Source organism: Catharus ustulatus, chromosome 11 (genome assembly GCF_009819885.2).
Source record: "Catharus ustulatus isolate bCatUst1 chromosome 11, bCatUst1.pri.v2, whole genome shotgun sequence".
NCBI classification, from domain to species: Eukaryota; Metazoa; Chordata; class Aves; order Passeriformes; family Turdidae; genus Catharus; species Catharus ustulatus.
Genome location: NC_046231.1, coordinates 17280158 through 17297524, shown reverse-complemented (window position 1 = coordinate 17297524; position 17367 = coordinate 17280158). Strand labels below are relative to the sequence as shown.

Sequence of the window (17367 nt, the reverse complement as noted above, 5' to 3'; positions counted from 1 at the left end):
TAAGCAACAGTAGATCTGTTTATTTTTTTTTTAGCCATAACATAACTGATCTTTTTAAACTACCTGAAGATAAACAGATAATCATTTAAATTATGAACCTAAAAAGACAGCCATGGTCATCTTGCTACAATGATTTCTTGAAACAAGAAATGAAAGGAGGGAAAAATAAAAAATTAAATCAAAATCTCTGAACACTGTCTGTTTTCTGACAAAAAAAAATGAGAAACCCTGTCTTCTCACTTTGCTCCTCTCATTAAGAATCCTAAAAAAACAAATATGCTGTGATCTGGGACAAGGTTTAAGCATTTTGCAACACTACACTGAATGATAAAAAACTGAAATTTTAAATGAGTATAGTTTTTCAAGAGATGATAAAAAACATACATCAGCTCTGCCTTTTACAGTACAAGGTGTAACTGTTAAGTGAAATATGATTTAGAAAGCCAACAAAAGAAGTTTCTAAATGCATCTATTTAACAAAGGTCAACACAGCAGGTTTTTTGAGAGATAACTCCCTTAGTACAAAGGAACTGCCTCCCAGAGGTGGCTTCTCAGTTTCTGTTGAATATAATATATTGGACTTCCCCTTTTAAAGGAGTTCTTTCTCCTGAAACCAGAGAAAACAGTGGATTTAATCTAACTTAACTCCTTAGTCATAAGCCAAGTTTTTTACTTAAGGTGGAAAGAATAACGCAATATTTGATCACTCCTAGACTGTTCTGGTTACGTGCTCCAGTTTCAGGGTAACATCACAGAGAGCTGCCTAATAATAAAAGAACCAACAGAAGCCCTTGACATTAGACCTTCAAACATCAGGAGTTGTCTCACACTCACCCACAGGTGCCCCTCAGCCTTCCTTACACCCATCACTGCACAACAATTTGAATTAACAACCTTTCTACCCACTCATGCAGCAGAATTCTGTGATGACCTTCACCACCCCATTACCTGGATGCCTCTAACCCAGCAGAGTGTGAACTACAAGATGCTGTGTGTAATGGAAGCATCGCTGCTCTTCTGCTGAAAAGTTCACTTAAGTCCGAATTGGAAAGATCCAGCGTCACTTTCAGGACTCAGTGAGTTAATACTCACCAAAACATGCCACAAGCTCTAGCTTAGACACAGACACGACTCTTTCCCTTTGACTGTAGGAATTACAGGAGCTAAATTTTGAAGGTGTCTTGTACCAAATGCAAAACTGGGATCACTTGTTACTGTTTGTGTAAGACCTGTTCTGATAGGTTTTAATTGAAAAGCCTGACTGATTTGGACTAAGAAGTCTAAAAGACACATTTCAAGTAACCAAGTGAACATGGACAAAAAAAAATTTCTATTTAATCTATCCTGTCTACTTAGTTTAACTTCATTTACTTCAGACTTTAACAAAGAAACTCTTCTCAGCGGAAGATCAGCGTACAACTTGCAACTCTCTTCGTGATAACAGAGAGAGGAAAAGCTAGAAAAAAACAAGCTATAAATGTACCAAGTTGCAAAGAATGTCTCAGATGAATCCATAGTCTGTTACAATTTCACCCATATGACACAGCAGGTGCTTTCCAGACACAGAGAGTTAACCAAGAAGCGCAGTCCAAAGTTCATTTCCAGTCAGTTTCTAAATTTTCCCATGCACTCCGGGCATTGCAAAAAGTTTGTTGCATTCTGCGTCCTGAGCCCTGCCTTCGGATTTAGGACATCACCTCGCCCCATGGACACACACCAGCGCAGCACCACAGCGCTAATAATTAATAACAATCGATGCACGGTGCTTGCCGTGGAGCTGCTGCCCGCAGAGCCCCGTGGGGCGAGGGGAGCAGCGGAACCACCGCAGGACGAGCCCACCTGCCCCGGGCAGGCCGGGCCTCAGCCGGGCAGGGCCGCGCACGGCCGGGCTGCTGTCAGCCACGGCCAAGGTTTCCTTCCTTCTTCTCCACAGGCTGCGCCGCGGCGGGGCCCGGCCCCACGCAAGGTGCGGGGTGGCGGGGCCACCTCAGGGAGCCTCCAGCCTGCCCCGTCCCCTCCAGCCCAAGCGCCCGCCGCCCCCTGACACGACCGTCCCTCAGCCTCCGCTGCACCCTCTCCCCGACACCGCGCATCCCCCGCCTGCCCTCAGAGCCTCCCTCACACCAGACTGGCCGCCCCGCCCCAGCCCCAGCCCCAGCCCCGCGGCACCGCTGCTGCTGCGGCCGGGCCGCCCTCACCTGCGGGGCTCCGTGGGGCCGCGGGGCAGAGCCGGCGCTGCCGCTGGTCCCGCTCGTCCCGCGGCGCTCTCGGGGCTCTGCTGGTGCCGTCACCGGGAAGGGGCGGCGCCACCTGACCCCGCCGCCAGCCCGGGCTCCCCTCAGCCCCGGGGCACCGGCCCTGCCCTCCTGCTCCCCCTCAGCGCCGGAGCGGGGCCGGGACTCGTCTGGATGCCTCGCCCGTCCCTCCGCCGGCCCCGGGGCTGCTGTCGAGGCTGCCGCTGTCCCGCAGGGCCCCGTGCCCACAGCCCCCTCTACCAGGGCCGGCTCGGGCTCAGAGCTCCGTCCCCCCGCTCGGAGCTGATGTTCTGCTCGTCTGAGGAAAGGGCTGTACAGCTTCACTGTCGCTGGAGTTACCTTGTCGAGTTAAACTGACTCCCAAGTGATCCGCTGCAGTTGTATCGCACGCCAGTTTAGGATTTGGCAATGCTGAAAGTATTTCTCAGAAGAATAGTGGTAGAACGACATCCTGCGTGCAGGTCAAGCCCTGGTACAGCCATTGATGTGTTGGTCCTGCTCCAGACCGATTTGATAAATCTGGGGAAAATTCCTATACGCATAGGCAGGTGTACAAGGTCATCACAGGGAACAAGTCGTGCCAGTTCAGCAGACACCAAAACAAATACCCACAAACCAAAGCTAGGGAAGCCACAGCATTTGTAGGGAAGATCTTGGCCATTTCTGCAAGGCCTGTGCCATGTTACAATGGCAGGTCCTGTATTCCAAACACTGATTCCCAAAAGCTGACATTGTTTCATGGAGATAATTCTTCATCTCCCCTCCTTCCAAGACTGGTGGCTGACACAAGGGAGTGAAAAGCACAGGTCTTTTAACAGACTAATCTACTCTACTGAGAGGAAAAATAGTTTTTCATAATTTCAGTCAGCATTATAAATGGTTGAACAGTAGTCAGACATTAATTGATACTTTCACCCAATATATGCAGAAATTACTGAAACAAAATTATACTTGCAATGGGGTTCTGCACTAAATGCCACCAAAAATACTCATTAGCTACACAGAAGGAAAAAAAAAATTGTCAATTGTGTCCAGCTCTTCTGTAGGAGCAATTTGGGAAACTCTTCCCAAAACCAAACCAACAAGCTTTTATCACAGTTAAAAGTACCAAAGGGTTTCAAATAAGTATGATCTATCAAAAAATAACTGAAGAGCACATTCAAAATATACCACCACAAAAGGAAGAAAAGCCTGAAACCCAGTACCTGGGAAAGGTGTGGTTCGTTTTAAATGCAAAACAAAAAATTATCATTGCAATCTTATCACTGTTTGCTGTTTTGTGAAGACTTTACACATTTTTCCACATGTCTAATCTGGGAAAAGTTTCTCTCTTTGTAACGTGTGACTCAGTTATAAATTCACAGAACAAGAGCCATGCTAGTAAATGAATGAGAATAGCAGAATATTTATTAATCACACCATGGTGTCTCTGCCATACATTTTTTTTAGCTCTTTATCTTTAAAGTCTTCAATGTTTCATGCTGAAGCAGTCTTTGGAATTATGTGAACAGTGGCAAAAAGAAAGAGCCAAACAGCCAATCTCCCCAGCTGCAGAAGCCAGCACCCAAACATCCATTCACACTGCAGAGAGCTGAAGGATGCAGATGATCCCGGGCATTTTACAAGCAGGAGATGGCAGCATTCACTTAATGTCAGCTGTCAGATCCAGGAGTCATCTGGGTGCGTTGACAGTGAATCCAAGTTCCAGCAAATACCAGCCCAGCAGCCCCTCCTGGTTCTGCTTCACTTGGCCAGGTACCAACAGTCTCCTCAGCAGTCATGTGGCACAGCTTCAGCACAGGAACCACCCTTGAACAACCCAGAAGCCACACAGGCACAGAGTTGCTCATCTTTATGGTATTTAAAGCTGTGCTGCAGTAGATAAAACACTGCTGCAAAGAAAAACTTTGGTCTGGACATACTTGTGGTTGCGCCTCATTGGTGTTTTGAAGGATAAATAAAACCTACCCATTTTCAACATTTCTTGCATGACCTTAGACTTACCTGAAAAAACACTCTTAAAGCTGAAGGGTCGTTATATAGCCAGAGAAAATATAGAAAGAGTCATAGCTGCAGTGGGAATCATAACCCTGAATCCTGTAAATTGCTGGATGTAACAAAATCTCAGATGGAGTAAGCAATCCTTAAAACCAAACCAATAAAAGAGTAACTCTTAGAAATGCCAGCTGTTACTCAGCACATTCACTAGACCCAAAATAAGAGTACTCAGACTTCCTCACAATCCCAACAGATTGGAGTTGTTATCAGAATCAGCAGTTCTGCTATCCAACAACCAAACTTTGAAAAGGTGAGAATTTCCAGGCATACAACATAATTTCCTGTAAGGATTATGGATCTCATAGTCACAGATAACTATCAGGTGACATCTCCAGTCCTTTTTTTTCAGAAAAAAACCGTGTAGATATATGCTGAGGAGAGGTGTGGGAAAATTAGTTCTCTGAATTGAAGAATCTGCCCCAGAAAAGCCTGTATGTTTAAAGAGAAGGTTAACCACTAGAATAAAATCTTCCTTCCTTTATTCTTTTTCTTTTCAGTTTAACTTCCTTCTTATAATTTTAAAAGACCCCTTGAAATGTTAAAATATCACAATTCATACTATAAGATCTGAAAAGTGAATTTTTCAGCTAGGAGTATAGTTTTACATTTTGGTCATAAATCCCTTAGAAAGGGAATTTATAGTGTTCATGCTGACACTTTCTTAATGACAGCATTGAAAAGTTCAACCCTGTCTTATTTTTGGTAAGGAAGTATTGATTTCTTGCCCTGAAGAATAAAGCAAGGCACAAAAGAGAAGCACAGGACTGGCTAAGCAGCCTCAAGGACATAATAAATAATGGTCACAAAATTGGTGCCACTTCCTCACAAAGAAAAAATAACTTTTGTGTAGAAAAAAGAATTTGAAAAGCTTTACCCCATCTATGGTAAGAAATGTTAAAGAGTGATTAGGCAGGAGGAACAAATAGTTTAAAGACTGACAGATTTTCTAGCCAAAGGATTTTTTAACAACCACAGCGTCTGCACTTCTTAGCAGGATGTATGTTAGATCAGCTAGATTGTCTGCTTAGAGCTGCAAAACTTATAACCAGATGTTTCATAAAGAAAACTTTAATTTCAAGGTTTACCTTTATGAACTTTTCATCTGTGGCCCTCAAGTTGATTTTAAACCTGTCATGAGAACTTGCATACTTAGAGCTGAGGTAGCAACAACTGCTGCAGTCTGGAGGGAAGAGGGGAAGGATGTCACTGGCAGAGCAGCCCTGTGCCACCCCAGCTCCTCATGGAAAGAGCTTCAGCTGCTCTGGGAAGCCTTGATCAGGTGTTAGATCATCTCCAGTGGCTCAAAGGGCCTTTGTAGCATTAAACTGGTCTCTGAGACCAGTGTCCAGCTGTAGTAGCATAATTCAAGTAATGAATTTTACAGGAGATCCTTCAACCCCATCACAGAGTGTGACAGATCCAACACCCCCAGCACATCCTCTCAGCATAACAGAGCTCAGGCTCCTTGAAGAGAATCTCTTTAGAAAGTGTTCTAGTGTGTACTTGGCTCCATTCTTATCACAGTTGCATTTTAATCTTGGTAAATTATTGTCACTTAATCATAATACTTAAAGTAAATATTGACTTAAAGTAAACTACTAAGGTCACTGGCAGAAAAGTTGACATGGAGGAAGGGAGGTTATACTTGTAAGTGCCTGGCCTGTTGCCTGCTAAAATGTTTGTCTGAGCCCTCAAATGTTGAGCTACTCCTCAGTTCAGTCACCCTGTCTCGTTATTTGCAAGATCTGCATTTTAAAAATTTTCTGAGGAGTTACTGCCTCATACACAAAATACAGTGCTGTCTCTTAAAATTTCTGTAACCATTTGCATTTGTAGATGTCAAAACAATTTTTAAAAAATATTGTAAATCCTTATATCACATTTTCAAAGGCATCAGGCCCAGAGGGTGAAGAGCTTTGCCAAAGATCTCACAGCAGTTACACGCCTTGGGCAGAACATTGTTTCCAGGTTTTATCCTAATGTCCTGAGGAATGGCATTTCCTCATAGCAAAGCTCGCTGTGCCAGAAGAAACCTTTTCATTTACCAGAATTATATTTTCAAAAGTTTCAATTGAATAAAAACCCTGCTGTGTGGTCTGGGATGCTTAATAAAAACCTTTTAAAAATGTATGCAAAAATATTTGAAATAAGTGTCAAAGTGCATTTTTTTAGACACACACGAATTATTTACTCAGCATCTTGAGCCAGCTTTGACCACAGTAAACACCAGTATGTTTAAAGGGCCTGCAATCCCACTTTCAGATGAAGAGTTAAATATTACAATCACTACATCCACAGTGATAAAATGCCAACAGCTCATTATCAGTACTAGCAACAGTGAGTTGATACCTGTGTTACAAGGCCTCAGCAGAAAAGGAAAACTGCAGAAGACTTGCAGGGAACCAGAGAAATGTTTCTCCTGAGCTTTTTAAGCCAATTACATAAAAATCTGTCATAAAAATAATGTGATTTTGAGTGGGAAGGACTGAAAAAAACCAGCATTTGACAATAGTTTTAAATGAAGCGAGTTGTAACTCAGCAAGAAGCAGTCCAGCTCTGCCTCCTAGGTAACTTTCAGCCTTTCATTTCTTTCCCACTGCAGAGTAGCACCACGGGTGAGTTGAGGAGAGAAAAAGCTCTGTCACCATCTGCTTCAGCCTCCTGCTCCCATTATTATCCCTGGAAGCCTGGAGAGGTTTGGGAAAGGGATCTTCAGGCAGGCTGGGCACAATGAGCAGGGCTGAGCTCAGCCTTCAGCCTCTGCTCTGAGCTCATCCCAGGGGGACTCACAGTGTGAGAAGAACACAGACCAAAGCTTCTCTCCATTTTCCTTTTTCCTCATTCTGCTGAACTCTTCTTAACATTGATTTTGCTACTGCTGGTGGAAGCTTTTCTGGGATCCTAAAACAGAGATAGCCCAGGTTTTTCTCTACTTTCTACGTGGCTGATTGCAGGGATTTATTATTGTGCAAGGCCTTCCCTCAGGGCACACAGGAAGGGAGGAGAAGTTCCTTGCATCTGTGCTCACTCATGCATAGATCAGCTTTAATCTGACACATGCTGCATCAGAAAAGTTTAGAAAAGCCCTCTAGTTAATCAAAGCACAAGAATTCTCTGGGGATGGCAAGAGCATGCTGGTCCTAATGCAGATAAGCATGTAGTCATATAAAAACACATCAAAATCACACTAAAATCAAAATATTATTGAAAAATTAATGATATCCTTCAGTGATAATTTCTGAATAGGGATAGAATGTCTCTCATATGCCTTCCAGATGCCTGTGCCTTGGAAAAGCATCCATCTGGTTGTATCTCCAGGATCAGCATATTTGTATAGAATGCAAATCACTCTTGCAACTGCTGTTATCTTTCTGCACCGTGCTCATAACTGAGTGAGCCACGTTAAAGGGTCAAAACCTTCTGTTCCATTCCTTGTGATAAGCATCTTCTCAACATGCAGTCTTAGAGATCCTGTGTGCCAGCAGATCGAGGTAGGAGCTGCTATGGGGTGATCTACAGCCATGGTCTGTGCTAAGAGACTTCTGAGTATCCTGGAGAGCAAATTTACCTTTGTAGCTTCAGAAGAACCTCGGTTTAGAAGAGCAAAGGACCATTTCTCAGAAATGCAGGCAGATATTAACAACCCTGCATGGCTGCTGATCTCAAATACCTGTGTGTGTGTATAAATAAATATAGGTAGAATCCTATTATTTCACTTAGCATATTAAAAATATCCTTTTACATCTCCAAACAGATTGTATTTGTGCAAAATTCAGAAACTACACAGTGTTTGTAAACACTAGATACAACACCTCTCAATCACTAATATTTGACTGAAAATCTGAACTCAGACAGTCTATGAGATATTTTAAAAATAAACACAAGATGTGAACCCTACAGAGAAAAAAAAAACAACAAAAGGAAACCAGCTTTCTTTCCATTAAAAATTTCTAACACGCTCCTCATTTAACAGGAGACAATGTCTAGAATAAAGAACCTAACAAGGTGAATTGACAAGTACTTATTTGACCTGATCTCCAAATAAAAATATCTTGGTTAACTTCAGCTGAGCATCCAGGATTTGTGTGTGTTTGTAATGATCGTAAAAATGTCACACACACATACAAAAATGGTTTCCTCTTTTCTTCTTAGACTGGACTAGTAATATTCAAATACCACCCCCTCTTTCAAAAAAATGCTTTTAAAATTTCCTTTATTATTAAGAAACTCTTTTTATCCTAAGCTAAGCTACAGAACATTTTACAGGAGAGAAGACAAAGGCTGGAACACTGGAGGCTCTGCCAGGTAATTTAAATCCAACTGTGTTCTCTCCAGAACTTTTCTGCCACACGTGGGGAATTATTTAACCCCATTTTTGCAGAGGATTACTGCCCTGCTGAGCCTCAAAGGCAGCAAGACAGAGTTTACCTTTAATCCTGTGCAGAATAATGAGTGATATGCTGCTGAGATTAGTGAGGCAGTGTCAAACCGAGGTTTCTTCCTCTTTGTACTCTGACTCCACCTGGGTAAAAGCACACTGTTAAGAACCCTTCAGCATACAAAATCTCTAATCAAGTTTTCAACAGCCTGGGCCCGTTAGCTAATTTAAAATTTAAAAGAAAAAAGTTGTCACCTTTGATGACACTCACTTCTTCACAAGGACAGATTTTGTTATAGCTGCTGCTAGCAAGGGGAAAAAAGGGAAAAAAGAGTTCTTAGAAAAAAGAGGAGCTCTAATTCTGAAATACATCCCTTCCAGACAGCAGAGCTCTCTTCACTTTTAGCAGCCGCATGGGCTGAGCCCTTTTCACACTCACTTGTATCGTGCGCTAATGGGTTAATGATGCCCCCACCTGAGATCAGCAATTCTAACAGTTTCTGATTGTCTTAGGCAAATTTCAAATTCTTTGCCTTCTGGTTTCTATATTTTTGGGATGCCCTTTCTTTCTAAGTTTTTTCCACCTCCAAAAGGTTTATAATTTACTTTTTTTTACAAACACTAAGAGTTTCAGGGACTCTGATTATTGAGCTTTTACGAAAGTGTCAAATGTCTTTAATCCTTAGGAAGAAAAAAAATTAAAACCCTGAGAACAGAAAAAAATCACGTCTGTTTCAAGACATGCATTTATAATATATATGCAAACGTTGAGCTTGTGTTCAGCCACGTGCTGTCAGGAGAAAATTCTTTAAGCATGGAACCTAGGATTTAAAAGTTAGACCAGAAAAGAACTCCTGGTTTAGAATAAGAGAAGGCTCACTTTGTCAACAACTGATAATTGGCATTAATTTTATTTTTTATTTTAAAAATAGTGAATACATTGAAGCTGAATAATACTAGTTTTCAACTGATTTATATGCAAATAATAATCAGCTGTAATAATTAGATCTGTAGCTAAATCTATTTAGAAATAAATATGATTTTAACAAATTGAAAGGCAAGACAAATATTTATATCAAAACAGAGTTTGAATATGGCAAAACAAAGTTCATTTTTTGAGATATTTTATGAAAACAAAACAAAACATGACACTATTTGGCGAAAAAGAAAACATAGAAAAATAAAAATAAAAAGCCATGCAGAAATATAACTGGAGAAGAGGTTTCTTATAGGACTTCTAAGAAAAAGTAAGAAAATCCTGCTCCCAGTAAGTGCCATCAGCAGCTTTCCCCTGGTCTGGCAGCACTGATGGGAGGAACACCCAGAGCTGCTGAATTGATGACAGACATTGTCACCAGGCTGAGAAGACCTCGGCCACTGCTGTGGCAGGAAAGGCTCAGTTACACAGCAAAGACAAGAGCTAAAGTTGTTTTTTGGTGATTTTTGTAGCGTGGCAACAGCCAGGCTTTAGCAGCGGGCAGTGCAGCAGTGATGCAGCTAGGAGGTATTTTGTTAAGAAAATTGCCAAGGGAAAAAAAAAAGCAGGAAAAGAACATCCTTGATATTACAGAAAGAATATACAAAATGTTTCCAGCTTTGTACTACAGTGAGGAGCTTTGATGTCAGGGAGGAAATCAGTCAGCAGAATCAGAAAGGACAGGGCTGGAGAAGGTGATGTCTCCAACCCCACATCTGCCTCTGCCCTGCTCTGCTTTTAGCTCCCGTCTTGTGAAGAGCAGCTTGCTGCCCCCAAAAGATGAGAGATAAGGTCAACAGAAATGCAAGATATTTCCAGACTGTGGCTATTTTTTTCTTTTTTTTTTTTTTAAAGAGAGGAAATAATGTGTGCAGAGCAGCACTGGTTCATACTGGGTCAGTCAGGAAGTGTGGGGCTGAGAATTTAAAAGACAGGCATTTTTGCTTTGTGGTTCTCTCAGAGAGAAAAAGCATGCAAGAAAATAGTTTTTTGCTGAAAAATGCAAACTTTGAGTTCACCTACAGCTAGCTGAGGTATCAACATCATGTTTCACAATGAAGAATGTCACTTTAAGTGGAATACTTTGCATCTGCACTTTTTACAGAAATGTTAAATAGCTAAAACCAGTGCTCCTTTGGATTGCAGCACAGATAATAGCAGAAGGAGGACAGGAAGACAATAAGATATTATTAACTCTATTCCCACAGGTGAAGAGCTGAGGCATAATTTGTTTCAAGCTGAAGTTTCACACACGTCTTCATCCAGTACTTACTGTGGAAAAAGGCAGTCCTTGCTTCTGCTGTCCTTGTCTGCCTCTTGCCATCTCTGTCTCAGCTTGGCCCATGGAGATAGGAAAGAGATCTGAAAACACAAATCCAAAACTAACACTGTGAATATTGCAGGTAATGGAAAAAAAGAGGGTCAGCTGGAGATATATCTCTTGAAGTTACAAAACTGCTTTTAATTTGGCTTTTCATGCTCGTTACTTTTTAGCAGTAAACAAGCTGATAATCTTTACTGCTGTAAGTGGGCATGGAAAATTAATGCAACAGAAGGACGCTCACAAGAGTAGTCCTTGAACAGCATAGTTGGCTGAAATACCTGGAATTCAATCTGCATGTTACACAGTTACTGCTACCTTCTGATGAGGAAGCTGAAAATAGAGACTCTGTAATTAAGCAAAGCACTGTGTGTTATGAAATTTGTTAATGAAAAATCCAACCAGCCAGCAATCAACTGACTCTTGTGTTGACAAAGAGAAGAGGAAAAATCTGTTGTGCTAAGACACCTATGAACAACTTAAAATACATTAAGATATATCTCAGTTGATGTGACAAAAAAAAAAAAAAAAAAGTAAGAAATTTGTCAATGATTCACTTTAAAAAACCGTTTTGCAAACAGGAAAAGAATCAACAAGCAAGACTTTTTCGAAAACCTCCATGATGATAAAAAAATCAACACTAATAATTTCTGTTTAAATATTCAAGCAGAAAAGTTGAGAGCAGAGCTGCCTTGGAAATGCTATTTCTTGCTGACATATGTTTTACAGATATTTTTTAGACCTTCAGGCATCATGGCGTTATTTATGTGTGTGCTGAGAGCAAATTTGCTGCCTTCCCAGGCTTGTTCAAAAACGGTTTTTAATCACTCTGTCAAAAATCAGGCTCTGCAGAAAAATTTGGATCAGCAGAAGAGAAAAAAAAAACTTCAGTTGCTCCTCAGTGTGTGTGGAGTCCCTGCACCACCCTGGTTCAACACTACCTCCTTTTCATTTTTACTGTTAGAAGGAAAGATGAATGTTTGAGGGATAGGCTGGTCCTGCCAGCATAATAAAGTTGTTTTTCAGTCTTCCCTCTGACTGAAGGAAACCAGCATTCTTTCTGGATATGTTTTAGTTGAGAAAAACAAAGAAGAAATGGCCATACTTCTTGTACCAAAGTGCTGGGTTACTGCAGAGAGGAGAGCCCCGGCAGAGCGACAATCCCAGCTGATTTTACAGGAAATGCCTTTTTAAATAAATGACAGATACATTTTTAGCAGCTGATTTGCAACGATTTATTCAAAAAAATACCCTAAAACCCTAAACACAGAAAACAGATCCTCTTTACTTCTGTAGGGCTTGTTGCAGGCCCTTGAGAACAAGGAGCAGAATAACAAACCGGAGGACACCACCGAGGCTGTGCTGTGGTTTTGCAGCACCAGGTCACATCTCAAACCCCAGCACCTGAGCTGCTGCTGCTGTGTGACCACGGCTGGGCCACTCGCACTCACACCAGAGCCAAGCTCGGGGCTCCTGGGCTTGCTCACATCGCTGCGGGCGGAAGCCAGAGCTGGGCTGAACAAAACTCTTGCAAAGTATCCAAGAGAAACCCGTGAGCTCAATGGAAAGCAGTTGGGCTCTTTGTTTTCATTCCTTATTTCCCCTCAGATTGTTTGGACTGTAAATATGGTGGAGGTTGATGTCACAAAGGGGACGGGGACAACTTTCTGCTCAAAGCGTCCGAGAGAGCAGCAGCACTCCAAAAGACTGAGCCTTTTTCAAGATCTCGTTGCAATGGGAGCTTCCCAATCCCTCACCAGAGTCCTGCATGGGAGCAGGTGGTGTGCACAGCCTGGGGTTTGCATGGCAGGACACAGCTCCTGCTGGGGCCACAGCCGGACTCTGCTGCTCCCAGCCCTGCAACTGCTCCTGGGGGACTTCGGGCAAGTCACCCTTCCCCAGCTGCAAAATGGACAGCAGGATACTTCTCTTTGCTGAGATCTTGGATCAGGAATACAGGAGGCAGTGTTTGTGATGCAGTATTTGGGGTACAGTATTTGTGGTACACTATTTATCAACAAGGCTCCACCACCAATGCAGCGTTATTATTACAACTATTACATTGCTATTGTTTTACCCCAGATGGAATCTGTGCTATCAGAAGTGATCTTGCTGTACTTAAAAACTAAATCTACATGAGTGTAGCACTGAAAAAAACAATTTGTAATTCTGAGGTCAATATGCTAACCATATTTATTTATATCTATATTTTTTCAGCTACCATATGATACAATCATGTTGGCAAAAAAGAAATATATTTGTTGTATATTTGTTCATGGCAACTTTAACACCTTCCATACTCCTTTCCCAAAGGCAAAGGCTTATGTAATAAAAGGAAAGTCAATATTGCAGCCCTGAGGTTAGGAATTATCATGATAAACTAAATTTTAAAACAATACTGGCCCTATCCTGCACTTACAGATAATATAACAGAACTGATGACTTATAGGTGCTGCCACAGAGAATATAACAGAGAAGACTGCCAAATTAGTATTCCTATTCACATATGTCACATTACATTTGCACTTCTACTACACTTCCTCAAGCTGGAAGGCTGTGGTGTGTGGACTGTAAGTCCCAGTCAGGAAACTTGTTCCAGTTCCCACTCCACTCCTGCTGCCCTCAGCAAACCTTCCAGGAGCTCCTGGCTGCTGTGGTTTCAAAGCAGTGACCCAGGAACACCAGAAACCATCTTGCATGGTTCAGATTCCTAAAATTCTCCTTTCCCAGGACATTAAAATACCATCCATGCTACTCTGGCACTTGCTTTGCTACTCATACCAGGATTTGTGAGCATTCTTCTAGGAGCATTTATGCCATCCTCCCTCTTAATGACAAACTAGCGATGGTTCAGTGAGTCCAAACGTACCAGGCAGGTGTTTCCATCACTAAGATCTGTTGCTTGTGCAGTGCATTTCTATGAGCCATGCAGAAGGCACAGCAGTCTGCAGGGAGAGAGGAGAGATGCCTGCTTTCCTTATCCCTGGGAGCTGCAGGGCAGAGATGAAAGAGCAGCACAAAATTCACTAATTTCCATTAGCTGCAGTGTATAAAACTTATCATGTGTGGGCATATGAACAGAGCACTAAACACAGGTAGAATCCTCATCTTAAGAACTACCCCTCCTCAGCCTCTTATCTGTCCCTCTGCTGTGTCTAATCCTCTTGGTTTGTTGCTCTGCTGCTTCTTCTGTGATACCACGATGCCACTCAATGCCTACATCCAGTATTAGCAGACTTTCTGCTCGGGATTCATTTAGAAGAAATGTTGCTCAGTGGAATTGTATTAGTTTCTGGCTTGGTTCCTAAGTGCCTCTTCATGCTACACTCCCAGTGGGTCTTTTCAACTGGTCTCTTTGAAAGGAGACTCATAAGTGAGCAACTAAATCTGACTGCATCAGCAAAGTCACCTCCAGGCACACCGACAGCCATGTGCCTTGCACTGGATACAATTATAATTGTATAATTTCAAAATTATGACTTTCCCCGTTTCTCAATGATTTTTCTCAGGTTTTATCACTTACCTCATCCACACAGGCTACTTAGTGCCTAGCGATCTCTTTCTAGATAGTTTACAGCAAAGATGGATTAAAGATCAGTTTAGCTATTAGCCCAGCCGTTCCAGTCTGCCTGACTTTCTCCCAGAGAAAGGCCACTTTAGCAGCTTATCTTCTCAAATCTGCTCCTGCACATGTGACCCATATTTGCATATGGCACACATCCCATGGGACAGCACGTTCAGCCCTTTGTGTGCTGTCCCTTGTACAGTGAGCATGCTTGGGGTTTGGTAACTGCCACAAGAGCAGGCACACAGGTGTGCATCACACTGCAGATATCACCGTGGGATTTACCCACAGGGACTGAACAGTAAGAACAGCCTTGTATTAAAATTAAGCTTGAATAAAATGAAAGCTACAAATTTATAGCTAGAAATGGTATTGAGTATGAGAAACTCAGAGCACCAGAGTTTCTCATAGCTGAGAAGCAGAGTCTAGTCAGACCTTCTTGACAGCTAGAGGTATAATTTGATACTTTTATAAAATACAATTATTACTAGTAACAGCAGTACGAAGCTTCTAATGCAAAAGAAAATTTTATTCTTACCATCAGGTTGAAACAACCTTCTTTAATACCTATTCAAGGCAGGGCTTGATGCTGTGTTTGGTCTTCAGGATGAGTAATATTGTGCTAGGTAATGATTTGGGAAGTCTAGCTGATCAACTTCCTGATAACCTTGGATGGAGAGCATTAGTGAAGAACAAAATGACATTATAAAGGGAAAAAAAAACACTTACCAAAGAGCAGGCAAGGACTCTCTGCCTGACACATGCACATTGATGGCTTGGCTTGTTAGGTCTGTATTTCAAGACCATCCCAAGAAGTTCAGATTTGTTATTGAACAGGTCTTTGAATGTGACAAAGCCCAGCGACGATCAGAGTTCAGTATTGATACGGCCGAAAGGATCACGACCATCAGCACTTGCCAAACTGCCCGCGAGCCCGCATGGCACATGTCCTGTTCAAACCCGTGTGCCCAAAGCCGGCTCGTTCCCTTCCCCAGCCGCGCCATGCGAGGGCAGCAGAGATTGCGGCACGGGAGCCGTGTGCGGGGACACCGCGGGGACATCGCGGGGACATCGCTGGGACACACCGGGGACACACCGGGGACACACCGGGGACACCGCGGGGACACCGCGGGGACATCGCTGGGGACACACCGGGGACACCACGGGGACACCGCTGGGGACACACCGGGGACACCACGGGGACACCGCTGGGGACACACCGGGGACACCACGGGGACACCGCTGGGACACACCGGGAGCACACCGGGGACACCGCGGGGACACACCGGGGACACACCGGAGACACGCCGGGGACACACCGGGGACACACCGGGGACACACCAGGGACACACCGCGGGGACACACCGGGGACACACTGGGGACACACCAGGGACACACCGCGGGGACACACCGGGGACACACCGGGGACTCCGCAGAGACACACCGGGGACACACCGTGGGGACACACCGGCAATGGTCCCCGGCTGTCCCTGGCCCCTGCAGCCACGGGCACTCCTGCCATGTTGCTGGGACATCCCACGGAGCCTGAGAGGAATCAGTGTCCGGAGAATCGGGCGATAAATGAGTCTCTCTCGAGGTCATAACACTTTTAAACTTTTGCGATGGACTCACCGTCCCTGCAGGGATTTACAAGAGTGTGGATGTGGCACTTGGGGACTTGGTTCAGTGCTGGGCTAACGTTTGGACTCGAGGATTTTAGAGAGAATTTCCAACCTGATCCCAGGATACTCACCCACCTACATGCAGAGAGGGGAAAGCGTGCAGAGCAGACAAAGCCTGGGAGCGACTTTCGCCCCTTTAGCAGAAAAAGCTCAGCCCCGGGATTCCAGCTGCACCTGTCTGATTTCCAGAGTGTCAGGCAGGTCTGTTGGATGTCCCTGCCAGGTGTCCCTGCCACCCTGCGAGGCCAAGCCACAGCTCTGCCGTGCAGCCAAGAGATGGAGCCGTGCACCAAATCCCGCCGCGAATAAACCACCAAGGGCTTTCAGCTCTTTTTTCTTCCACTTCAGCCAGGCTGATCCTAAGGCTCCATGCGAAGTCAGCTGATGTTTACAAGCAGCGATAAATCAAGCGGGAAGCGCTGACGGTAATGCTGCTCGTTATTGATCGGGTGCTGCAGGTGATGTGCGGGGCTGGGCTGGCCATTGCCATGCCCTGGATAATGGGGTTGCGTCGGGATGCAGTCAGGCACCAAGGACGAGCTGGTGTGACAATGCTTTGGGATTCTGCTCCGTGTTGGGCTGCCCTGATTACCATTGTATTTGATTCAGAGGCACAAAGAGAGTCGAGCAGTTTGGGTCAGAGGCAGGGCACGCAGAGGCTGATGCTTTTCTCTAAGCTGCCTCTCGACCCTGTAATCTTTCCCCGTCAGCTGAAATCTTCAGCTTTTCCTACATGAGTACTTTCTGCTTCTTTGCACCTCTTTGCCCAGGGAATTGGTGTTTGCTGGCTGCCAGGGTGGATGCCCTTCTTCAGCCAGAAGATGAGCAGAGTCTGTTTGCAGGAGCTGCAGGGACGAAGCATCTGAACATAAATCCCATACATCTGTCGGCAGCTCAGGCAAGGATGGTTGTTTGAAACTGCTCCAAGCCAAGCACTGTGATTTGGTTTCATCTGGACCATTCCACATTGAAATAGCTGTTCCATTCCTGGTGTAATTTTCATGAAGGAAAATTTGAAAATCTGTGAGATATTAATTTTGCAGGAACACTATTTCCCACTTAAAAACGAACATCTTGGGAAAATTCCCAAGAAGATCTGAGTAATGCATCTGTAACACTGGCAGGCAATCCC

At 43.8% G+C, this 17367-nt stretch overlaps 2 protein-coding genes across 2 annotated transcripts in view; both read right to left on the bottom strand.

The window, feature by feature from the left end:
• PLCG2 (phospholipase C gamma 2) overlaps nucleotides 1-2271 on the bottom strand; it is a 55794-nt gene extending 53523 nt beyond the window's left edge. The window contains exon 1 of the mRNA XM_033069994.1: nucleotides 2199-2271. The gene's annotated coding sequence lies outside the window, so the exon portion shown is untranslated. The remainder of the gene's footprint in view (nucleotides 1-2198) is intronic.
• Nucleotides 2272-7604: 5333 nt separating this feature from the next.
• Nucleotides 7605-16830, bottom strand: LOC117001554. The gene is made up of 7 exons (XM_033069976.1): nucleotides 16628-16830; nucleotides 16186-16310; nucleotides 15919-16098; nucleotides 15283-15392; nucleotides 10941-11029; nucleotides 8742-8835; nucleotides 7605-7983 (listed from the first exon to the last, which is right to left on the bottom strand). Exons 1-7 carry the CDS (start codon nucleotides 16828-16830, stop codon nucleotides 7696-7698), a joined length of 1089 nt encoding a protein of 362 aa, XP_032925867.1. The 3' UTR covers nucleotides 7605-7695.
• Nucleotides 16831-17367: the final 537 nt, after the last annotated feature.

Coding starts and splice junctions, on each gene's coding strand:
- LOC117001554 (XM_033069976.1), bottom strand. CDS start 16,830: ATGGTAATCAGGGCAGCCCAACACGGAGCAGAATCCCAAAGCATTGTC. Junction 11,030..15,282: donor GAGTCCTTGCCTGCTCTTTG/GTAAGTGTTTTT, acceptor TTGTGTTTTCAG/ATCTCTTTCCTATCTCCATG. Junction 8,836..10,940: donor AAGGACTGCCTTTTTCCACA/GTAAGTACTGGA, acceptor GCTTTTACCCAG/GTGGAGTCAGAGTACAAAGA.